Consider the following 25479-nt stretch of genomic DNA (forward strand, 5'->3'; position numbering starts at 1 on the left):
GGGTACGACACAACTTCACAAAGTCTCGTCATAAAGTCCATTTTAACTTGATCGCAGCTAAAATGAATTGCTGCTCTAAAACTGCAGCCGGTTACTTTCCTGGTGGTCCAGTGGTTCAGATGAGTCCATGTGCCAACGCAGGGGAGCGTGGGTTCGATCCCTGGTCAGGGAAGATCCCGCACACCACGGGGGAGCTAAGCCTGTGTCCCACAACTACGGAGCCTGTGTGCGATACAGCCTGTGCTCCCCAACAAGGGACGTCACCGCAGTGAGACGCCTGCACACCACACCTAGAGAGTAGCCCCTGCCCGCCACAAGTAGAGAAAGCCCACACACAGCAACGGAGACTCAGCCAAGCCATAAGTAAAAAAAATAAATATAAAATAAAAACTCACCGTTGAAAAAAAAATTAAACAAAACTGCAGCTAAATGAATTCACGCAGACACCCTGGAGTGGAGCAAAAGCAGTCCCCGAGAAGAACTGCAGAGTTACGCCAAAGACAGACTTTCAATCAAACGGCAAACAAAAAGTGTTTAATCATTAATTTGGTCTCTAACTCACACCAGAAAGGATCTGAGGCTGTTTACACAAATATATACAATAGGATAATTAAGAACAACAAGAGCAGCAATAATAATAACAACAAGAAGAACAGGCTATGCAGAGGTCTGTGGTGGCCTAAATGAGAAGGAAATTCAAAGAAGAGGGGATATATGTATATGTATAGTGGGCTCACTTTGCTGTACAGCAGAAACTGACACAACATTAAACAACTATATTCCAATGAAAATTTAAAAAAAAGAACACGATACACATGGGGCCCTCCCCACACTGGGCCAGGCACACAGACCTCTTTCCTGCAGGGTCTCCGAGAATTCTGATAGTCATTCTTTGCAGTAAGGACCATCAGTATCCCCATTTTACAGCTATGAAGACTGAGACTGGGAGGTTAAAGCAACCCAGCTCAAGAGGACATCAGCTAACCAGTGGCAGAGCAGGGACAAAGAGAAAGGTCAGCAGTAAATGGGTGAGCACGGGCAGGTCAGCAAAGAAAGCTGAGTCCAGGTGGAGAGTCAGCGCCCTCCACAGCAGAGGTGTGTCAGCAGTGACCATGCACACTTGGCTTGGGCTGTCTTCCGGGACAAAGCAAGAAGGGAAATGTTTATCGGTGGTGAGAGGGGCAAGATGCCTGAGAAACATTGTCCGTTTTCTAAGATGAAGCAGTTTTTCCTGGGCTAAGTGTCCAGGATTTAGAAAGAGCAAACTGCCAGCAGACAGGTCTTTCAGAGAATCATGTAGGAATAGTATTTCTGAAAATCAAGACTCCGGAGGCAGGGGCCGGGGGGCGGGCAGGCAGCACTCCATCCTCAGCACCATCCGGGCACCGACCCTGACCCAGGACCAGTGTGTCTGGGGCACCGTGTTCTCCCGGACTCATGCTTGTGAGAGAGAACACGGCCTCCCGGCAGCGCGGCTCGGGACCGAGCGTGTGTCCACTCACAGGAGACACATCACACAGGTCCCGGCGCCTCCACCAAGCAGCAGCCTCTCTCCCAGCACCTCTGCCGCCAGGTGTGCCTGGCATGCCCAGCTCTCAGGGTGCCTGGCGAAGGCAGTGTCAGCTTCTGGTTCCTGGCATACCTGGCTAACCAGATGAACACCCGCTTTGTGGAGCCACAAGCCAGTCGGCAGGGAGAGACAGGTTGCTTACCAGCCATAGAGAAGAACAGAATTTTGCTTTTACTGCCAGGGCACTGAGAGGCATATTTCCTTAGAGGAGTAAACATCCATTCCCTGGTGATGCCCGTTACAGATTTTTACAATAACACTGCAGCCGAGCTTCATTCAGAGGAGGCTTGGTTTTCTGTTACACAGATCTTAGGCAGGTTGACGGTTACAACTGATTATCAAATAATGGGGCTTCTTTGGTGGCTCAGACGGTGACGAATCTGCCTGCAATGCAGAAGACCTGGGTTCGATCCCTGGGTTGGGAAGATCCCTTAGAGAAGAGAATGGCAACCCACTCCAGTATTCATGCTGGGAGAATTCCATGGACAGAGGAGCCTGGTGGGCTATAGTCCACAGGGTCACAAAGAGTTGGACGTGACTGAGCAACTAACATGTGAAATAACTAGTTCATTTTGCTTTCAAAATCCTTCATCTTATCTTTCTAAATATGCCCCGAAGCGATAAATTAACTGTTAATAGTGATTCTGGCAAACTCAAGTCAGACAGGAAATAGTCACATCAAACTTCCATTTCGGTCTTTGGGGTTTTTAGTCACAGTGTGTCGTGGGCTGCATCTGGTCCTATAATATATGGCATCCCTGAGTAAATCCACTGCCCCAGAAACGTGTAATTTAATTTCCAAGCAAACCTACGGCTAACTGGAAATGCTTATTTGTTCCTATTCTTACTACTTTTTAAATTGTATTGAAATGCATGAATCCAGTTTCTTTTATGGGCAGCATAAAATGACCAGAATGCACCCTCACAATGGGAACACAAATTGTTCTCTTCTCTCCTCTGCATTTAAGCCAACTCGGGCCAGATGGGGATGTAGAAGACACCAGGGTCTCCCATGGGCTTGGAGGTGACTGTCATATACAGAAAATAGTGTGTGTGTGTTTCCAGAAGGTTTAATTTGGGGACAGATCTGAATCTAGTGAAAGACATGCTCTCATTCTGGAAACTTCAATTTAACACACTCTCGCAATATTCATAGACTTAAAGTTAAGACAAGGTTTTTAAGTAGATCCTGTGGAGTTTATTGGGTATCATAGCGGACGACGTCTGTTCTCTCCTTGCGCTTCAGAATCCTGATTTATAGGGTGTTGTTTTGTACCTAAAATAGATGACAATGATTCCCAGGCTCCCCTGTAGCCATTTGATCAAACTTTGGCCACTAAGATATAAATAGAAGAACTATGTAAGATTTATAGGAATGCTTTCTAAAATAAAGAAGAAGGACCCTCAGTTTTCCTTCTTCCATCTAGGAACATGTCTAGGATGACTGGAACTCAGCAGCCATTTTGCTCCATGAGGTCAAGGGCCCTATGGTTGCTGCAGTGATCTGATTTCTAAGGAAACGTCATGTCAGCCCTGAACACCTCACCTAGACTTTCTTTATGTGAAAAAAGTACAGTCATGCCTTTTTAAAGGCAGGGTTAATTTGAATATTTTTATAACTGCAAACAAACTTAATCTTGGCTAATGCAGGGGATACCAGGGAAACTGGGGTGATTCAGAAAGTTGCTAGAAAGGCTCAGGAAATGACATTTGATTGTGCAGTTGTTCAGAGCTGAAACTGTCAGATTAAGCAGAAGTATGATTAAAACCCAGTTCAGCCACTTGTTAGCTGTGTGACACCAGGTCATTTAACCTCTCCGAATCTATTTCCTCACCTGTAAAATGGGGCAGCAAGCCCCACTTTAGAGGACTGGACTCACAATGACATGAGATAATGCACAGGAACTGTTCAACACAGTGTCTGTGAGTTTGTGTCCCCAGCCGAGGTGCCTCCACCATCCAGTAAGAGAAAAACAGCATCCCCAGTGGCAGGCGAGGTGCTTTAGGCAGTTAGAGGCACATATGTGACTAATGATGGAGTCATTTCAATAAGAATAAGACAAGTGTAAGGTTCATATCAGACCCACGCTTTCATAGGTATGATTGCTTAGAACAAGACAGTGGACATTCTTTCTGTTAAAAAAAAAAAAAAAGCAAATCAATCCAAGGGTCATTTTTAAAAAAATGAATAATGCAGACTATGTGAAAACTGATGGGTTCCCTAGAGGCTGAAGTTTGGCAAACACTTGCCTAAGAGGAGGGAACGTGGAAATGCAGTGACCGGAAGGATGCAGACGGCTCACTTGGCCCTCCGCCCCAACCCCGGTCCCCCGCCCCCACACCCCCACACATCCCCCACAGTGTGCGCCCTTTGGGGCCAGGGGCCACTGCTTCACCTCTCCAGGTCACACCTGGCCCCCGGGGTGTCTGCTTGCACTTCCTTCCTTCTGTGTGTGGAGTGTCCATCAGAGGGCCGAGGCCCCCTCCCAGCCCCTCCAGCCTCCTTGTAGAAGGAGAATTTCTGTCCCCGCCCTGCGTCTAAGGTGCTGTCCACACAGGAAAGGGGCAGCACCTTTGAGAGCACCATGAGATTTCCATGCGAACACTGCACTCCCAGGAAGGCCTGCGGGTCCCCCCACCTCTCCCCACAGGAGAAAAGGCAATGCTTAGGCGAGTTTCTGGCTCAAATAAACTTCTGGATGTGAGTGAGTGGCAGCTGGGAACCCTCTTTTATCAGGTCCCAAAGCAAAAATTGACTATTATCACACCAAGATAAAATTAGAATGCTTTTCATTAAAAAAAAAAAAAAAAAAAAAGAGGATCTTGGAGAAAGAAGTGTATTTCTTCTCTGCCCACTCCCTCCCTTTTCACAATGGTGTGTAGTTGGCATTTCCAGATGGGCCTTGCTCTTCTGCAACTCTCCTTCCCTACTTCTGGTGAAGGGCCCTGGCCTTGGGGCTGAGTCCGCTGAGTCCGTCTTTTCCCCTTGCCTGTGGCGGGGCTGGTTAACAGGTCCCCACCCCATTGATGTGACTGTGTCGATCCACGAGGCTGAATGACCAGATGAGGTTGAGCTCTGGAGAAGTCTGATCAATTCCTTAATGATTGGACCACATCGACCAGAATAGTTAATTCAGTTCCATGGGTTGACCTTTTCTGGGCCTTCTGGGAAAAGTGGATCATTTGCAAAAGTGATGGAGAATTTAAGTCTCCCCCCAGTAAACCAGGACAACCATTTGTAAAATGAACAGGGACTGTCATGTCTTCTGTTTGGGCTCTGGAGAATTTGTGTAAGCTTTTTTTCACAGATGTTTAAAAATGCATTTAGTGATGCGGGAACCCCAATCTGCATAGCCATTTAGAAGCCATGGTATAGCCCTGCTCTTACCCAGCTGTGTTTCCTGAAGACTTTGAGGCCACCAACTATGAAGGTGACTCAGTGGTCCTATTAGTCTTCCCTTTTTGATTTTAAATTGGGAAAGAAGTTGCTATATTTTATTTCTTTTAATTTTAAAAATTGTTTCTTATTTGGCTGCACCGGGTCTTAGTTGTGGCATGTGAGAGCATTAACTTGTGGCATGTGGCATCTAGTTCCCTGCCCAGCAATCAAACCTGGGCCCTCTGCATTGGGAGCTTGGAGTCTTAGCCAGTGGATCATCAGGGAAGTCCCTCTATTTTTAAAAAATTCACATTGTTCATGGAAGTATTCATTTCCCCAAAGCCTAGCACTAATACCAATCATCCATAGTTCTTGGGGTCATTAATGCAGACGGCACCCCCACTCCAGCCAGCCTTGGCAAGGATTCCAGAAGCCCCTCTCCTTTCTACAGAGAAGGAAAGAAACTGAAGCACAGAAGTCATTCAGTTGGGGAGGAAAACTAGATTTACAAGTTCATAAAATAAAACTTCTTTCTAACATCCTGATATCAAAAGGAGATGATCTTCATTTGACTCAATGTCCTCATCCTTTGAGTTTAAATTCAAAGTTTTCCTGATTTTTAGAGCGAAGGCTGCTGCCATATTTCTAGGCTGGTTTTGAGGACTCCACAGGGGTCTGTGCCTTTCTAAACCCCCGCTCTCGCCCACCCTAAACGGGGTCACTGCCCTAGTGCAGAAGCGCTCCACGGAGGGGCAGAGGGGAGAAGCGGTCCCAGGTGTCCTCGCCTGCTCCTTCAGTCCCCCCGAGGGCGAGCCTGCGCTGGACACACTGCCCACCTTGCATTAGAGGTCAGGACACACCCTGGGGCACTTTCCTGCACCGACAGGAGTGCTGTGTACACTGCAGTGGGTGGAAGCCTCAAGCCCTGAGTCAGCTCCACAGAGGAGGTCTATGTGGACTTGAGCGTGGATGGCACCAGAGGAGGTAAAGATGTGCATATGGGTCCTCAGGGCTGCCCACAGGCAGGAGGGCCAGGGTGGGAGGTGTCTGGAGGGAGCCTGAGACCCTCCCCACGGGGAGAAGACAGCAGACAGAGCAGCGGGCAGTGTGAGCGCAGCTTTGGAGCTGGGAGAAGTCTGAACGGGACCGGCCCCCCAGGAGGTGCTCTGACTCTGCCACCTGCAGTCAGCACCCCCCAGCCCACAGCTGCAGCTCCCACCCCGGGTGAAGCGAGGACGCCTGGGAGCTCCACAGCCCACAGTTGGTTGGAAAAGGCAGTGGGTTGCGGCTTTTCCAGAACTCCAGTTCCCCTGTGACTGTGACAGGTGCTGCCTGCACGACAGTTAAGACAACATGCCCACCTTCTCTGTGGTGACGCCTGGCTTCCCGGTGTGGGCGCTAGCACTTTGTCACCTTCTTGTAAGTGACCTTCAGGGCACCACTGAAGCTGCAGTCAAACTGAGAAGGAGCTGTTGATGACAGCCGGTTGGTTTAGTTTTAAACTAAACGAACCCTGGGAACACAGGCAGCCAACAGCTGGTTGCAGAGATTATCACCTCTGGACAAGCTCCTCAAGTGCTTGACCCCAGGGGGCAGTGGTGTGAGGCTGAAAGGACAGCAACTTCCGGTCTCCTGAGTCTGCAAACTGCTGGCCGGGCTGTCAGGAGCACAGTGGTCGTTGAACTGCCAGATGCCACTGCTGCTGGAGGCCGTCTGAGGGGCTGTGAGCTCCAAAGCAGCAGCAGGAAACATGCAGGAACCTCAGCTTCCTCTTCCACCCCTGAGTCTCCATGCAGACCAGCTTGATCCCTTTCAGAGGGTTAAGGCTCCCCAGGCCTCTGTGCTCAGCCTCACAGATGGAAAGTGATGGAGACCTGGGCATTAGATGATGGGCCCCCGGGTTGGGTGGGGGGCTGCATTCATTCTAAGAGAAGTGGGTTTCCCCAGAGTCCACTCTTGGAAGCAAATGACAAAGAGTCCAAGGGGTAACACAGAGGCTGGAGCGGTGAGGGTGCTGAATGGGGACGCACCTGAGCAGCACCTGGGCAGTTGGAAAAGAGCTGTGCTGACACCAGGAAGGTAGCTTCTTCTGTGCAGCAGAAGGCTGTGGCTGCAAACCCCGAAACCAAGTGGCTAGGAATGCTGATCCCACTATGGAAACACATACGGGGCGAGGAGGATGCATCTCAGCTATGTGGGAAAGGTGGCAACAAACTTAAAAGCACCCATTCAATTCTAACCCAGGCATTTTAGGGGCTTCCCTGATGGCTCAGTGGTAAAGAACCCACCTGCCAGTGCAGGAGGCATAAGAGACCTGGGTTCAATCCCTGGGTCAGGAAGATCCCCTGGAGGTTAGCATGGCAACCCAGTCCAGTATTCTTGCCTGGAGAACCCCATGGACAGAGAAGCCTGGCAGGTTACAGTCCATGGGGGGTCACAGAGTCAGACACAACTGAAATAACTTAGCACGTACTCATTGTAGTTTGAGATTTGCGAGTTTACGATTCCCTGAAGCTTTCCTAGAAGCTGCTGAGACCTAAGAGGGAGGGACCATCCTGGCAAAGCTGTGCTTGAGTGTACGCACTTGGGTATCACTGATGCTTTGGTCCATGAAGCAACCATCTGAGATGTGTCAAAGCATCAGCCGGCTGAGCTGATACCTGCCCAGGTGGCTGGCTCCACATCAGTGCCTTTGCTGCAGGAATCAGACGGGTGTTGGAGGCTCGGCCTGAGTTTGTGGGGGTCAGAACTCCAGGCAGAACCTCCATCGACTCCATTCATTCAGGATTCAGTGACCTTGAGTCACTCACAACACTGATAGGTTTTCACGAGCACCCTCTGGAACCCCCGGCCCTCCCTCTGCACCCCAGGGCTCAGGCTGACCGCCCTTTGAGCTTGGGCTCACCCACAGCTCTCCCCCTGTCCCTGTGAGGCTCACTCTTTTGCACGACTGCCCATCTTGGGACACTTTGCAGCATTTTGCCATCTACTTATTGAATAGAACTTTATATTAATGAAAAACCCATCAGGGCCAGGCATTGTGGAGTGTATACCATGCCGTGTGCAGTTTGTGCTTGCGTGCCAAGCTGCTTCAGTCGTGTCGGACTCTGTGCGACCAGCTTGCCAGGCTCTTCTGTCCGTGGGATTCTCTCGGCAAGAGTACTGCAGTGGGTCGCTGTGCCATCCTCCAGGCAATCTTCCTGGCTCAGGGATCAAACCTGCGTCTCTTACGTCTAACCTGCATTGGCAGGTGGGTTCTTAACCACTAGGGCTGCATTCATTGTTCCTTCCTTTGTTCCGTGAACATCTGTGGGACACTGTTGCACACAAGTACTGAGCTAGATGGCCGTGGATCGATTACATAGCACATCTGAGTGGACCCCTGCCTCCAAGAGCATCCTTCCCGCCCATCACCTTCCTAAGTTCAGCTCCTGCCCCCATCCCACTCTGCTTATCTCCACCCACCTCCTTGAGGGCTGGGCACACTCCTGCCTCCTGGCCTTTGCACCTGCTGTTCCCAGAAGGTTCTATCCCCTGAGTCCCATGTGGTTCACTCCCCGTCCCTCGGGCTTTGCTGGCTAAGTCACTGTCTTAGGAGCAAGCCTTGCTCTGATGTCTCCCATCCTCACTTGATTTATGTTCCTTCCCAAGCAGTTCTCCCTCACATGTTGAACATGGACCTATTTATCAGTGGGATATAAGCTGCTCAGTGGCAGGGATGTTTGTCTGTGTTGGTCCCTGCTGTTTCTTGAGTATCCAGAACAGTGCTGGGCACAGAATGGGCAATGAGTCAATATTAGTGGAATTAGTAGTTGGATGAATATATGACCTGAACCACAAAGTAAGTGGTTTAGCATGAAATTAGGTCATATCTGGACAAGCAAACAGGTGATAGGTACCACGCAGTGTAGCTGAGAGCCAGGCTGGTCCACACGGGCTTGACACTGCCCTGGTCCTTTAGTGCTGTGGTGTCCCTGGGTTCATTATCTCCTTCCCAAGAATTAACATCAAGTTGCAGATAACAGGGACTTCCCTGGTGGTTCCGTGGTTTAAAATCTGCCTTACAATGGAGAGGGTGCGGGTGCGATCCATGGTTGAGGAACTAAGATCCCACCTGCTGCAGGGCAAACTCAACTAGAGAGTGATAGTCCAGGCGCTGCAACAAAAGATCCCACATGACGCAACGCAGCTCTCCCATGCAGCAGCCAAGTCCCCATGCAGTCAAATAAACATTTTTTTTAATATCAGAAAAAAACAGACAGTGCTCATTTGCATGTGGGCACTAGTTTCTCTTCCCCTGGGCACACACCTGACATCCACTAACTGTCCCAGGAATGCCAGGGGAGCCCAGGTCACCCCAGTGGGCCTGCCTGACCCTGAAGACATTTCCTATTCTGAGACTCTGAGCCTGAAGAGGAAGTAAGAGTTCAAATACCAGTAGAGGTTCTTGGTTCTTCCAAGAATGCAGCAAACCTGGGACAATCCCCTGTGAATAAAGGATGGCCATGCTGTCCCCCCAGCAGGAAAGCATTTGTTCAGATAGTTTTTCAGGGCCAAGTTAGCAAAGAGGGCCGCCAGCGGAACCACTCTCAGAAGAGAGATTCAATTAGGCGTCTGTGCAGTTGCATGAAGGCCGTGTCCCAACACCGAGGTGGCCTGTTTTTCTGGTCATTATTAATCCAGAAACCTTAATGATGAACAACATTTGTGTTATTGTCTCCCCAAATTTAATTTGTTTATGCAGCAGTTCAGTTAATCCTGCAATCTGTTTTTCTCAAACGGGGGCAGATAATGGAGACACCGTTCTTTACAAGTCTTCAGGCTTTTAAATTCTGATAAAATCAGGATTCTTCACTGGGTCTTGCCCCAGCTCTGAATTAAACCACTTTAAATGTAATTATGGAAGCCGGCCTTACATCAGGGACATCCATTTACAAAATTGATTGGCCATGCTGTTCCGCGAGGCATTTCGTGAGCAAACGATTACAAAAGAGCCAGAACTGTAATTTATAAAGGCAAAAAAAAGCAGGTAAATACTTTATTAGTGGTAATGAGAGGGTTTCCAACTAACTGAACCTTTTTCTTCCCTCGCCAGCTACTTCACGGAGTCGTGGTGCATGGCCCTCTTTCACGATCGTTTTATTGATCTCCGGAAAGCGTTACACCAAATCTTATCCTCCAAGGAGGTAAGCGTGATTAACGGATATGTGAGTTATTCCTTGCAAATTAGGAATTACAAGCTGTTGGTCATTTAGACTTTTCCCTACATTCTCACTTTATGGTTTCACTTTGAAAACCAACTGTCCTTCACTTAAACAAACCATGGAGTCGGTAAACATAGACGGTGATATTTCAGGGCAAGTGGGTGATTCAAATCTCTTATGTGAGGCAGATTTCTTTTCCTCTTTTACAAGTACCTGTACTTTCATTATCACGTGACAGTGAGGGCAGAAAGCAGGTAGTGGGCGGTACCTCCTGGCCCCCGAGCATGAAGTCTCCTTTCGCATGGTCTCTGTCCACATCTGCCAGTTGACTGTCAACCATTTGTGTGCATATGTTGTTCTAAACGTGTCAAGGGAAGTCAACAGGTGTCCAGATGCACTCCTCTTATTTTTTATTTACTTACTTAGTTTTTTGCAAATTTCGGTGCCTTTTTTTTTAATTCACTTTGGCCATGTTGTGTGGCATATGGGATCTTAGTTCCCCGACCAGGGATCAAACCCATGTGCTCTGCAGTGAAAGCAGAGAATCTTAGCCACTGGAGAATCAGGGAAGTCCCTAAACATGCTCCTTTTAAAACTGAAGCTTCTTTCTCCAAGCAATTCAGGATTAACTGCAAGTGAGGCTGAAGACTGCACAGACTCCGTACTTGGCAAGAAATATGACTCTGCCATCTAAATAGTAAAATATTTATGAAACTTTATTTTTTTTCAACACCTGCAGTCCTTACCAGAGTTGTGGGGAATTCACATGTTCAGTCAAGTATCCATTCTAGATGCTTTGTTGGTTTACTCAGACGAGGGCTGGGGCTTGGCTGAGTGGTCTGACTGTCTAAATGAGCAGGTCCTGTGTCTCTGTATCACCTCCTCATGGGTCCCCAGGGTGTAGGCTGCCAATGCAGGAGATGGTGGTTCTATCCCTGGGTCAGGAAGACTCCCTGAAGAAGGAAATGGCAACCCACTCCAGTATTCTTGCCTGGAAAATCCCATGGACAGAGGAGCCTGGTGGGCTTCAGCCCATGGGGTTGCAAAAGAGTCGGACGTGACTTACCGACTAAACAACAAAAACCAAAATGAGAAAACAATCTGAAAAAGAATATATCTATATCTATCTATCTATATCTATCTATCTATCAAACTGATTCACTTTGTTGTACACCTGAAACTCACACAAATTGTAAATCAACTATACTCCAATATAAAGTAAAAATTTTAAACACCACAGTACCAAGTTTAAAAGTTTAAAGAGATTGTTAAGATAGGACTACTATGCAAAGCAACCTACAGATTGTGTACAAGCCTATAAAAATCCCCATTTCTTTTTTTTGGAATGGAAAAGTCAATCCTAAAGTTCATATGGAAGTGCAAAAGACTCCAAATTATTAAAGCAATTTGAGAAACTTTAAAAAAGTTGATGGACACACACTTTGCAGTTTCAAAACTTAATACAAATCAGTGGTAACCAAGACAGTATGGTACTTATATAAGAATAGACATAGAGATCAATGGAGTAAAATTATGAGCCAAAGTAAGCCCATTTACATCAAAAGATGTTAACATCATTAATCACTAGAGAAATACAAAAACCAGAGACACAATGAGAGATACCACTTCACACCTACTAGGATGGCTACAGTTAAAAAAAAAAAAGAGGAAAGAATGAGTGTTGGCAAGGATGTGGAAAAATTGAAACTCTCACACATTACTAGTGGGAATATAAAAATACTATGCAATTGCTATGAAAAAAACAGTTTGATGGCTCCTAAAAACTTATAAACAGAGTTACTATATGACCTAGCCATTGTACTCCTAGGTATATAGCCCCACAGAACTGAAAATCAGTATTCAAACGAATACTTGTATATGAATGTTCATAGCATCACTATTCAGAATTACAAGACAGAAGAAAGAACCCAAATGTCCATTGTGGGACCTGTGGATAAACAAACGTGGTCTCTCCATACAATGGAAAGTACTCTGCCCTGAAAGAAATGAAGTGCTGATACATTCTAACAAGTGGATAAACCTCGAAACACTGAGTTAACTGAAAGGAGCCAGACACAGGAGGTCATGTGTTGTCTGGGGGGCACTGTGAGGTGAGCTGCTCACAGATGAACATGTTGGGGGGTAGGTAGTCACCCTGAGAAAGGGCACACCGGAGAGGCAAATGCACAAAACATGAGTTTACAATCTAGAGCAGTATTTGTCTTCCAGAAATTTGAGAGTTCCATTTTGTGACTTTACACCATTACCCCAGTGTTGGGCTTCCCTGGTAGCTCAGTTGGTAGAGAATCCGCCTGCAATTCAGGAGACCCTGGTTCGATCCCTGGGTTGGGAAGATGCCCTGGAGAAGGGAAAGGCTACCCACTCCAGTATTCTGGCCTGGCGAATTCCATGGACTGTGTAGTCCATGGGGTCTCAAAGTGTCGGACACAACTGAGCAACTTTCACTTGACTTCACTTTTCACCCCAAAGTTAGAACAGCGTCCTACATGAGTCCCAAGTCTCCTCTAATTTTTGCATATTCACTATATTTGATATAGTCTACTGGAAAATTAAGGAAGAAAGAGCCAATCTCAGCTCTACATGCTCGGGTGTTCAAGTGTCTTGGCGCCTCTAATATTTACTTCTGGGCATCACTTACCATTCTTTCTCTCTCCCATCTTTGTTGATCCGATTTGGGGTCCTGGCCTCCCACAGATGGTTCTTCCAAGTGATATGTGTATAATCTCCATGCCCGGCAATGTCTCACTTATATAACCAAGTGATAATTACTGTCTCCATATAGTTTGAATCTATTTTTCTACCTATAAGTTCTTGCTATTAATAAATTAATGATCCAGTAGAACTCTGCAAGTTATCCACTTTTTTTTTTGCTGTTAAAAATAAAAAAGAATTATTGGAAAGTCAAGTAAATACATCATCAAAGTCCATCTTCCTTTAGGGTAATTTTCAATTACTGGAGTGTTCAGAAAGCACACAGCTCAAATCTCAGTGAAGTGCTTTTTCTTTTGGCTTTACTGCCCACACAGTATTTGGGATCTTAGTTCCCCCACCAGGGATCGAACCCATGCCCCCTGCATTGGAAGCCCTGAGTCTTAACCACTGGATTGCCAGAGAAGTCCCTTTTAAAGTTATTTTTATTTTATGAATGAAGTGCTTTATTCAACAATCCTCCTATAAATGGGCAGATAGGTGACGAAACAAGTATGGTAACCATAGAAACCAGATAGTGTGTATCCGAGTGCCAAGTGCATCACTCTGTCAACTTGCCTCTATGTCTGAATCTTTTTATAATAAAATGTTGGGAAAATCTCTACTATATTATAAATAGGCACAGTGTGTGATTCTCAACTGCAAATAACTTTATTCTCTCTGAACCCCACACCTTTAAAGATAGCAGTAAAATTTGCCTTTACTAAGAATTTAGTTTAGGTTTTAAAAATCCCATTGCTTGGGGACTGTAAAGTAAACCATCTAAGAGTTTTCAACTAAAAATGTTTAATTACCACCTTGTTTTTAAAAAAATCCTGATCTACAGATCATTTTTATCTGAAAATTAAGAGCTTAAAATTACTATGCTTGCTGAACTCTTAAGACATTATGGTATGCGAACTAAGCCAGTCACAAAAAGAGAACTAGTGTTTGATTCCATTTACATGAAATGCCTAAAGTCAAATCATAGAGAAAGCAGAAGTGTGGGGACTTCCTTGGTGGTCCAGTGGCTAAGACTCTGTGTTCACAATATAAGGGGCCTGGGTTTGATTCCTGGTCAGGGATCTAGATCCCACATGCTGCAACTAAGAGTTTGCGTGCCTCAACGAAAGACCCTAGGGTGGGCAGTAAATGGTTAGTAGTGACAACTTGGGAGAATGAGAAGGGAATGGCTACCCACTCTGGTAAACTAGAGCTAACTTGATTATTCTAGGGCTTCCCAGGTGGCGCTAGTGGTAAAAAAAAAAAACAAACAAACAAAAAAACAAACCTGCCTGCCAATGCAGGAGCTATCAGAGACTCGGGTTCAGTCCCTAGCTGGGGAAGATCCCCTGGAGAAGGGCTTGGCAACCCACTGCAGTATTCTTGCCTGGAGAATCCCACAGACAGAGGAGCCTGGAGGGCTTCAGTCCATGGGGTCACACAGAGTCGGACACAATTGAAGCCACTTCACACGCATACACCAATGTGCCGAGATGGATGGTGCTGATGGCTGCATGACAACATGAAGGTCCTTTTCACCTCTGAGTTGGACACTTAAAAATAAAGTGGTAAATTTTATGCTATGTGTGTTTTTCCACAGTTTAATTTTTTTAACCTAGAAAAAAAAGACAATATTGTGGCACTCAGTCCAAGTAAAAATAGTTAAAGTAGTAAATTTTATGCTGTGTGTTTTGCCACAGTTTTTTTTAACCTAGGGGAAAAAAAAAAACCAATATTGTGGCACTCAGCCCAAGTAATATCAGTATCTGTCATCTCACTCTATTTTCCAGGATGAAAAACTTCCCTCTATGGAAGAGTTAGCCCGTCAGATCGAAGATGAGGAAATCAACCTGCCAGAGAAGCCCAGGGATTACCTCAAAAGAGTTTTCCGGGAAACCATCTACAGGCCTCTGGTGGAGAAGAGCATCCTTGACTACCTGCACTACAATCATTACCACCTGCCCATGTACGCATGGCCGGGCATCATTTAGCTGCAGCCACCGCCTCCACGTGATCGTTTCCACTCGTGTCGTTCCGGGAAGTGCTCCACTGAAGCCGGAAACCTGGCTGGACCGCCGGGCACCGTCCTTTTCTGCGGCCACCAGATGCCTGTAGTTTCCTATCGTCCCAGTAGGTGGCGCGCGGCGGTGCGACTGGATTCTGGGGCACGGAGAGGCTTTAGCCACACCAGGCGTGTTCCGGGCCAGATAACCCAGTTTAGCAATAAAATGAGACCGTTAGTGTGCAAAACTTGTTTTGTTTTTCTTTTTAAACCTTGGGCATGATTCTGTTTGATTTTCTGAAAAGTCCTGCCGCCAGTACTGTTGTTAGTCCTTTACAGGTTTACCTGGTCACGTGGGTGATAAAAAAAAATTGTATACCCAGGATTGAAAATTAGGAATACAGACGCAGCGAAATTATCTCTATAATCCAACATCAGGAATAGACAAGCTTACAGGGAGTTTGGAAACGAGGGGCCTGCTCTCACGACCTGTATATTACATTTCTACTTCCTGTTTCAGATTAGGCACATAAATGCAAGGAAAAAACTGGCAGATCAACCCAGGTTCAGGCCCACGTTTTAGATTAGGAAACGGCAGTGGGAGGTTAATCTGGGTCATTTCCTTTGACTCTCGGTGTTGTTGCTTGGCAGTGGGGCCCTCTGGTACCCGTTACCTGTAATGTGGGTCAGTAGCGCACTTTCGCATAAATAAAGCACATTAAATGCCTTCCAGAAATCACATGGATTCAGAAACAACAGGTAAGACTGATTTCGTTTATTTGGATATCTTTTAGGCAGATAGTGTGACATCATTTGTGTCTGAATTTTTGACCAGCAGAGGTTAAAACTGGCTTTCGGTTTTCATCCTTTTTTTTTTTTTTGTATTTATGTTAACATTTAGCAAAAGTTGGAGCAATTGTAATGACTATACAGCTACTTGGAGGCTAAGTCATTACAGAATTATCCCCCATTAATAAACTAATACCTCTCAAAAAATAAAATGGTTCTGGAACACCAGACTCTGATTTTTCTAAAGCAGGCAAAAGCAAGCAACAAACTCCATTAATTCCTGCACAAATATGCTTTACACAAGGACAGGGGTCATTCAGAGGGAGGGCCCAGCGCCCACCATATGGTATAAACTGTGCCATTCATATGGGGAACAGTCAATACTAGTTCCCTCTTCAAACTGCAAGCTCAACACACATGGAACCATGTTTCAGGGCCTGTGAATGAGTTAGCTTAAGAAACTCTCTTTCCCCTCTTTCCCCTTTCTCTGAGAGGCCCTGGATCAAAGTCATCAGTAAATGGAGTGAGTTTCTGTGACAGGCCCTGGGACCTCGGGTGGAGATGAACAGAACAACGGAGGATAACTGGCGATTATTTCTGTGACCAAGTACTACCATTAAAAAGCTTCTAGTTACATAAAAGTGACCCTATATGACAGTGCCAACCTTAATGTCAAACCATGCATAAATTTTGTGGTTAAGTTTTTCTCTGCTGCCTTTTAAAAAATAATCTTGGGACCCCATAAGTATCATGGCAGGTCTGAAAATGTCTAGAATATAATTTAGTATACAAAATGTATGAGATGAAGTTACTAATCACTGTCCTATATTCAGAAAGTAATTTCCTGAATCAAGGTAGGAATTTTAGCATATGTGTGCAGACAAGCATTGTATGACTAAGGAACAGTTTGTTTAAGAATAGGAGATGAACTCAAGACTTGATCATAACTTGAAGCTTGCTGTTTTACGGATTTCAAGAGAATAAAGATATTTATTCTTCAATGACACTAAATCCTGGCAAAGGAAAGGGTTCCAGACACTTGGGCTTCTCTAAATCTTTAGAATTCTCTAAATCTAAATCTAACCCTGGTAGAGCTTCCACAGAGACTGAATCTGAGAAGTCCCCATAAGGTTCAGCTTGTGCTGCTCAGCGGGGAGTCTTGAGCTCTAAGCCTACCCAATCTTGCAATTCTAATTTTGGACAAAAAATACAGAAAAGAAAACACCAAAGTTACATTTCCTCCTTTGTATTCTCCCCATATCACAAGGAACAACCATGCCTCACGATGCCTTTAATAATTTCCTGACACGGGTTGGTTTCTGCTAACTCGCGGCCACCTCTGTCCCCAAAGTGGCTCTTGAGATGCTACCCAAATATCCCAAGGAGGAGAGAGAAAAATAGATGATGTGGGAGAGGAAAGGGAACCTTGTACGGAGGAGAAAATGTGAAGCTAGTCAATCAATATTTACCCTCAGAAGAAGGGCGTGCGTGTGTGTGTGTGTGTGTGTGTGTGTATGTGTGCAAGCGCGCCAGCACGGGTGCACCGGTTGAGTGTTAGCCAAGGAGCAGGACGAGGGTCTCGAAAGTCGCCGTGTGCGAGGAGCTGTTGATTGTTTTCTGGTTGAGAGAAGAGGTGATGATAAGGCTGGGATACAGTGCGCGCCGGGCCGGGCGGAGCGGCAGCTGTATGCTAATACTCGCAGAAACCAGCCTCCGCGTCCCCCATTAAAGCAGGCGGCCAGGAGGCCACACATCACTGAACAAATAGGCTCTCTCTAGACAAATAAAATAACACACGTTGGCCTGCGGGGAGGGGTGGGGGGTGGAGAGCCAGAGGGGGTGAGGAGCGGGAGGAGAGGAAGGGAGGGGGAGAGAGGGGGGCACCGAAGGGGGGGGGCGGAGAGAGAGGGGAGGGGAGGCCGGGAGGGAGACCAGGAAGAGGGAGGAGCGGGACTGTCCGAGGGGGTCAGAGGTGGACGACATTCCGCGGAGCAGAGAGACGAGACGGGGCGGGGGGAGGAGGGGGCCAGTGAAAGATGCGAAGAGAGGAGAGGTGGGATGAGGTGGGACGAGGTGGGACGAGGTGGGACAGGGTGGGACGGGGTGGGACGGGGGAGAAAGAGAAGGGGCCCCTGGCAGGAAAGAAGGCGGGGATGAGGAGGGCAGAGGAGGAACGCGGACCCCCAGCCCAAGAGCCGAAGCGAGGACAGGGGCCCCGAGGCCCAGATGGACAGTGCGCCCCTGCAGTCCCCAGGCGCCTGGTTGTCCCTCCGTCCGCCCCCGGAGCGGGCGAGGACAGGGGACTGTCGGAGTCGCCGGGCCTTTCTGGTCGGTTTTGCTGGAGCTTTGTCGCCGCCTTGTCCGAGACAGGAGAGCCGGGCTGCCCCTCAGCGGGGAGGGTGGGGGGAGCCGCCCCTGTGCGCCCCACACTCGGTGCCCTCCCAGCTCTCCCCGGCCTCGTCCTCTCCGTCTGACTTTCCCACACTTCTGGGCGTCGCTGCGCCCGCCTTGGGTACCATCACCCTTCCAAGTCGCCCGGCCCGGGGCCCGTCCGGCTCGCCTCCCCTCTCCCTCCAGGCCGCGACAGTCCCACCCGAGGCGAAAACAAACAGCCCCCGAGGGCACTTCAAGGGAGCGTGCGGCTGCCCGACGGCACACTTGGCAGGATGAAAGAGGCGGCCGCCCACCACCCCGTGGGCCCCGGGCGAATAATGGGCGCGCGGCAGATTGCCGGGGGCACTTGAAACTCGAGGGGAGGGAACTGCCGGAGCGCGGTCCCTCCCCGCGCCCGGCGGACGGCGCAGCCTCGCGGCTTCGCCCTCGTCCGCCCTCTTTCATGCGCTCTCCTTTTGTGTGGAATTATTTAAACGGGAGATCTGTGGCAGCTTTATGCTAATGTGCCGAACAAAGGCGACGGCCGGCGGGCGGGGGGCCCCCGGAAGGTGCCCGGAGGCCGGAGCGGGCTGGGCAGGGCGGCGGCGGGCTGCGCGTGGCTCTCGCGTGCCCCGGGGGCCCAACACGCCTGCCCCTCATTCCTGCAAATACAAAGAGTCTCCCGCTCCGGCCGGCGAGCGCGGCGCACCGGGGTGAGCGGGTCCCTCCGGGACTTGACGGCTGGCTCCGCAGCGGGAACGCGCGATCCAGGTCGGGCCGTGACCTGGAGGGCCTCTGCGAATCCGGCAGAGGTGTACGCAAGAGACCCGGGATGGCGCTGGGGGTGCTGAACGCTTTCCTCTAGCGCCTCCGGGTCGTCTCCAAACACACCCCGGAGACAGACTTCCTTTCTGGCCTCTTAGGGTCTGTATGAACCCAGGAACATCAAGGGGCAATTCCTGGGCCGAAATTCCCCGCTTTAGCGCTTGGCTCCAAGCTTCGGGCTTCTAGCAACTCCCTGGGGCTAACTCCTGGACGCAGTGAACCCCAGCGCCTTCCCCGACGGCAACCTAGGGCTCCTGGACAGGAGAGACGGAGCAGCCGTGGCCTCCAGCTCTGCAGCGGTCAGAGGAAGCACTCACCCCCTCAAGGAGAGAGGCAAAGAGGCCTCCGGGTTTTTCCTCAGCAATGGCCAGGACCCCACGGGAAGGGAGTCGCTTGGGGCTTAGGAAGGACAGTACCCTGCCTGGGATCCCTCTTCTTGCCTTCCCCCGTGGAACTCCCCTGGAAGGGGCAGGTCAATGCTCAGTGGGTCCCCAACTCAGCTCCACGCGGCCCCTATCCGGAATCGCAGTGCGCGGAGGCCCGCCGCCTCAGCGCAGCGTGGTGGCGCTTTCCTCTTCCAAAAGGAAGGCAAATATCTCGGCTCACTGGCCACCTGCCCGCGGGCGCGCAGATTCTGAGAAATAAAATCACGCAGAAGAGGACGGAAACCCAAGACCGGGTGCGAGGTGCATGTCCTTGGACGGTGCTGGTGTGTGCCCTAAGAGAAACCTAGTTCTTTCCCAGCCCTGGGTTGTGAAATTAGTTTCTAATACTCGGACCTTTCAAGTTTACATTTGTTTTGACTATACCTGTCTGAAAGCAGATTTCATTTTCTCTGGCAAGACTAGAAACCACAAATAAAGAAAAAGAAACGGATCCATTGAATCTCGGTATTTCAATAGTGTTCAATAGATTCTCTTAGCTTAATTCAGAGCCCTGTTGAATTCGCTGCATTCAGACAGGGGTTTTGTTTTTGTTTTTGCACACACGCACACCCCCGCCCTCTTCACAATTATGGGTGTTGTCATTTTTTAAAGGATTCGCAAGGTGACTAACTCTCCCTGTTATCTGTTGAATGAAAAGAGTGTTACACATGCAAAACCAAATACACGGCCATCAGTAGGGGATGCCGGCGGGCAGGCCCCCCCACATACACCCTATTATTGGACAATCCAGATGGGATTCGTGATTAGAAAATAAAATTGGACAGAGCTGTCCCGGAATCCCTTTCCCACTTCTAATTTCATCAGCGGTATTAATCAGCACTGAAAAGAGCAAAGAAATAACATCAGTTACTTTTAGACTGAAACACACATATATTTTACATAAAGTCATTTTAGAATTTCTAACTTTTCAAGACTACTTTCATCCTAGTTAGCATTTTTTAAAATGAGGGTGAGAGCTTTCAAAATATATTGCATTATAGTCTATTTTCAGTGTATAAGTTTTTTTTAAAATCACAAACAGAAAATCACCAAATATTTTCCCCATGATTAATCAACTTGATTAACCCCTTGATTAACTAACTCTAACAACTGTCCCCATTACAACTTATTACTCATGTGGACTCAAAGAAAAAAAAAAACCTTTCATTTCCAAGCCAGGGTATTTTCAGAGGGAAAATCCAAAACAATTAAATACCTTCAGTGGAATCAAACGTAAGCAAAATTCAGCAACATCTGAGTGTACAGAGCTTTGCAGAAAAGTGCCCATTTCCTTTTCTTTCAATAAAGTGACATTTTCTTCACAACATATGACATTTTATGTGGCTTGACAATTTGTTTCCTAGTGATGGGCGATGAGGGCCACTACCCACTCTTGGGGTTCTGACCCCTCCACTCTCGGAGATTCTGCTTTTGTGTTTCCTTGGGGCTGGGCTAGGGCTGGGGCTGGGAAGAGCTTGGAGGGAAAGGGCCCGGTCTGGGTCCAAACGGCGTGGTGGGGGTGGGGGTAGATTTTCACTGTTGTTTTTTCCTGGTGGCGCGGTTGGAAGGGTGGGCGGGGGTCTGGGGGGGAGGCGGTCGGTCCTCTCCGAGACTACAGCCTGCCTCAGAGGACAGATTGCCCCCCTCTCCCCCCCGGCCGGCAGCACGCGCCTCTTTTGAGTCCAGATTGGCCGAGACCGGCGCTCAATAGCGGGAGGTTAATTTCCTTCACAAAGGTGAAGGGGGCACGGCTCCGGGGGGCCCCGCGTCCAGACAGGCGGCCCCTTTATTCCGCTGCGCCTTGATTGGAGCCCTTGATTTAGCATCTGATGTCAACCAGCAGACAAAATGCCCGCTCCGAATGAAAATGCATGAGGCCGCGCAAGAAGAGCGGAAACCAACTTCACTAGGGCGCACGCGGCTGGCCGCGCGTTTCGGGCTTTGGCCAACGCCACTCAAATCACCCCAGCCCTGGGCGACGCGGAGGTTCCGAGTGGCCTGGACCGGACCGTTCCAACGATGCCAATCCCCGAGCCTCCGGGAGCTTAAACAACAACAACCAAAAAGTTCAGAAATTCAAGGTTTTTGGGGAACCCAGCCTGCTCCTTCCCCCATCCATCGCTGTGTCTGCAGGCGATTGAAGAAGTGCAGTGCCAACTGTTTCTCAAACTCGAGAGAAACCTTCCTGAGGCCCTCCGGCGCGTGGGGGCTGCGGACATCGCCCTCGGCTGCAGCTAGTAGGCCAGACCCTCCACCCAAACTTGAAACTCCAGGGTCCCGTTTCCGCTTAGATCCTGGGTCCCCGCGGCCCCTCAGTCCCAGGCCCGGGGGGAGGGGGGGGGGGGGAGTCCTGGGCGACTCCTGCTTGGCAGCTATTTTCGATTCCCGAGTATTTCCCAATACCAGGAGAAGTTCCAGCGCCTCCCCCAACCCCTCTCCCGCCCCAGCAGCCGCGCTCGGATCTCCCCCGCCCCTGCCCACCACCGCCCCTACCCAATCAGCGCGCACAACTTCCCCCTCCGCTCCGGCTCGCGGATTGAACCCTCCTGACATATTTGGGGCCATTCTTCTCCTTTGTTGCTATTTTGCTCGCGACCCGCGGGTAATCCCCGCGCGGGAGGGGGGGGGGCGAGCATTGTCGTGCTGATGGACGGGCCCATTTGGCGGCTCTGAGCCCCCCCGGAGGAGAGACACAAAGCCCAGGCACGTGCGCCTCCGCATAGAGGAGCAGCAGACCGTGAAGGGAGGCGGGGCCGGGCGTGTGCCGGGGCCGGGCGGGGCGGCGGCGCCGGGCGGGGCGGCCGGGAGGCTCGCGGGGGCCTCGCGCCCTCAGGTACATCTGCCGCACCTACCGGGCGACCCCTGAGTCCCGGGCCCCTTTTGGCCGCCGCGTCGCCCTCCCACCCGACCGGGTGGAGGAGCTGCGGGCGCGCTGATTGGCTCCGGGGGAAGCGGGAGGCGAGAACAATGGCCCCCTCCCCCAGTTAAAAGGGAGCGGCTCCCGGGCCCGGGGACAGGGACGCGCGTGCAGGGCGCAGAGGCGGGCCGAGCTGCCGCCGGCGCCACGCGAGTCCTGCCGCCGCCGCGCCCGGACCATGCGCCGGGGACACTGAGGGCCGCCGGGGCCAAGCGCGGAGGTGGGACCGAGCCAGCCTCTCGCCCTCACCCTCGCGCCGCGCCAACATGCCCCGCGGCTTCCTGGTGAAGCGCAGCAAGAAGTCCACACCGGTATCCTACCGGATCCGCGGCGGCGAGGACGGCGATCGCGCGCTGCTGCTGTCGCCGGGCTGCGGGGGCGCCCGCGCCTCGCCCCCGGCGCCCGGCCCCGGGCAGGGCCCTCAGCAGCCGCCGCCGCCGACCGAGCGCGCCCATGCGGCGCTCGCCGCCGCGCTCGCCTGCGCGCCGGGCCCGCCGCCACCCCCGCCAGGGCTGCGGGCCGCTCACTTCGGCAACCCCGAGGCCGCGCACCCGGCGCCGCTCTACAGCCCCACGCGGCCCGTGAGCCGCGAGCACGAGAAGCACAAGTACTTCGAGCGCAGCTTCAACCTCGGCTCGCCCGTCTCGGCCGAGTCCTTCCCCACGCCCGCCGCGCTGCTCGTGGGCGGCGGCGGCGGCGGCGGAGGGGCCAACGGCCCTGGAGGCGGTGGCACCTGCAGCGGCGACCCGCTGCTCTTCGCGCCCGCCGAGCTCAAGATGGGCACGTCTTTCTCGGCGGGGGCCGAGGCGGCCCGCGGCCCGGGGCCTGGTCCCCCACTGCCCCCCGCCGCCGCCTTGCGGCCCCCGGGCAAGCGGCCTTCTCCCCCCGCCGCCGCGGCCGCCGCGGCCGCAGAGCCGCCCGCCAAGGTAGCCAAGGCCCCGGGTTCCAAGAAGCCCAAAGCCATCCGCAAGCTGCACTTCGAGGACGAGGTGACCACGTCACCCGTGCTGGGGCTCAAGATCAAGGAGGGTCCAGTGGAGGCGCCGCGAGGCCGCGCGGGGGGTGCGGCGCGGCCGCTGGGCGAGTTCATCTGCCAGCTCTGCAAAGAGGAGTACGCCGACCCCTTCGCGCTGGCGCAGCACAAGTGCTCGCGCATCGTGCGCGTGGAGTACCGCTGCCCCGAGTGCGCCAAGGTCTTCAGCTGCCCGGCCAACCTGGCCTCACATCGCCGCTGGCACAAACCGCGGCCTGCGCCCGCCGCCGCCCGGGCGTGCGAGCCCGAAACCCCTGCCCGGGCTGAGGCGCGGGAGGCGACGGGCGGCGGTAGCAGCGACCGCGACACGCCGAGCCCGGGCGGCGTGTCCGAATCGGGCTCCGAGGACGGGCTCTACGAGTGCCACCACTGCGCCAAGAAGTTCCGCCGCCAGGCCTATCTGCGCAAGCACCTGCTGGCGCACCACCAGGCGCTGCAGGCCAAGGGCGCGCCGCCGCCGGCGCCCCCGGCCGAGGACCTACTGGCCTTGTACCCCGCGCCCGACGAGAAGGTGCCCCAGGAGGCGGCCGGCGACGGCGAGGCGGCCGGCGTGCTGGGCATGAGTGCGTCCGCCGAATGCCACCTGTGCCCGGTGTGCGGGGAGACGTTCCCCAGCAAGGGCGCCCAGGAGCGCCACCTGCGCCTGCTGCACGCCGCCCAGGTGTTCCCCTGCAAGTACTGCCCGGCCACCTTCTACAGCTCGCCCGGCCTCACGAGACACATCAACAAGTGCCACCCGTCCGAAAACAGACAGGTGATCCTCCTGCAGGTGCCCGTGCGTCCGGCCTGCTAGAGCGCGCCCTCCACCCCGGCCCCCCGAACCGTGCCTTCGCTTGGAGACCCACGGAGAGAGCGCGCTCCGACCCTGCGCCCGCGCCGGGGGCGCCCATCCCCGGTGAAAGTGTGGTCTCCGCTTTTCTCGGTGTGGCGTGACGGTAACCCCATCCTCTCGTTGTGACTCCTTTTGGACACCCCCCCCCCCCCGCTTTGCGTTGTGTCCCCTTCTCCCCCTCACCATGGCGCAACAGGAGCCAATCTCTTTTTGTACAAGGGAGAAAAGCTGTACGCGTTTGTCTCGTGGTTGGAAGCCTCCCCTTGGAGGGGAGATGTTTTTCTTGCTAGTATTCGCTGTGTTCATGGTCTAGAAATACGGTTTGCTCTCGCCTACCAATCTCTGCTCTCTATGTATGTAGCCTACGGGTTGTTTTGGGTGAATCTTGAGGAATAAATGCCTTTATATTTCACAGGCTGTAAATTGAACTCCCCACATGATTAGCTTTATTATGGCTTGTGAACTGCTGGAGTCTGGCTTTACCTTTTTGTATGTGAACAAATCAAATTGCTTAAAAAAAAGAGTTTTCTTTAGTCTAGCCACAAATGCCTTGAACGTTGTCTGTTTGGGATTGTTTTTAGGAGGGAGGGATGGGAATTTTCAGAAGATGCTGTAGAAACTGCCTCAGTATTTCACATAAGTCTTTTCAGTTTGATCATCTTTGTTGAGGTAGGACTATATGAGTTCCCTCTAAATGTATATGTTGATTTATGAGTAATTGTTATTTATTCTTTATTTATTTATATTAATTATGAAGATTATGATATTATTTGATTGCATATTTTTTGGTGCGCTTCCCCCCTCCCCCCATCACTCTTGACATTTCACTGTGCATTTTAGAAGAGAGCCTTTTTCTAAAGGGATCTGTTAAAAGTTTTAACTTTTATACCTATCTGAGCGAATTACAGACAACCTACCATTTTATTCTGCTTGGAGCCCCTCCCCCCTGGGGCCCTGTACAACCGACAGCTCTTACTTTTAAATGCAATCTCTTTTCTACATACATTATTTTCTTAATTGTTAGCTATTTATAGAAAGCTTCAATAGAACTGTTTCAACTGTATAACTATTTACTATTCAAATAAAATATTTTCAAAGTCAAAGTAAGGTGGACTTATTTCTGCATCAAGTGGTTTCAACAAAGATTTAAAACAGCTTCCAATGATTTCTTCAATGTATGCCTGTTGTTTATTAAGAAAAAAATCCCACCACCATCACTGGAATTGTGGATTTTTAGAGCTGAACCTGAACTGCTGAATTCTGCCCTTCTGGCAGTTCAGGGGTGTAGGCTCAAAACAGACTGGAGCCAGAGGCTTTTTAGGGGTCCTTAGGAATGTACTGGAAGGTAGAGTTAGAAGGGAGGCTGTGCAAACCTTTTTCAGAGAAATCTAGATAAATGTCCACAAGAATCTATCTTT

General features: G+C 50.6%; 2 protein-coding genes across 4 annotated transcripts in view; both read left to right on the top strand.

The window, feature by feature from the left end:
- The window catches only part of CFAP61 (cilia and flagella associated protein 61), a 238393-nt gene extending 223278 nt beyond the window's left edge, over positions 1-15115 (top strand). For 2 of the 3 annotated variants that reach the window (XM_070472210.1, XM_070472211.1), the window contains exons 26-27: positions 10045-10135; positions 14656-15115. In XM_070472210.1, the coding sequence (XP_070328311.1) occupies positions 10045-10135; positions 14656-14856 (292 nt within the window). In that variant the 3' untranslated portion in view covers positions 14857-15115. The remainder of the gene's footprint in view (positions 1-10044; positions 10136-14655) is intronic. The other variant, XM_070472212.1, reaches the window with a different exon arrangement.
- A 6770-nt stretch (positions 15116-21885) lies between these two features.
- On the top strand, positions 21886-25164 carry INSM1 (INSM transcriptional repressor 1). The gene has a single exon (XM_020879366.2). It carries the CDS (start codon positions 22463-22465, stop codon positions 24020-24022), a length of 1560 nt encoding a protein of 519 aa, XP_020735025.2. The 5' UTR covers positions 21886-22462; the 3' UTR covers positions 24023-25164.
- The last annotated feature ends 315 nt before the right edge of the window (positions 25165-25479 follow it).

The sequence above is a fragment of the Odocoileus virginianus genome, chromosome 9 (assembly GCF_023699985.2).
Source record: "Odocoileus virginianus isolate 20LAN1187 ecotype Illinois chromosome 9, Ovbor_1.2, whole genome shotgun sequence".
Classification (NCBI taxonomy): Eukaryota; Metazoa; Chordata; class Mammalia; order Artiodactyla; family Cervidae; genus Odocoileus; species Odocoileus virginianus.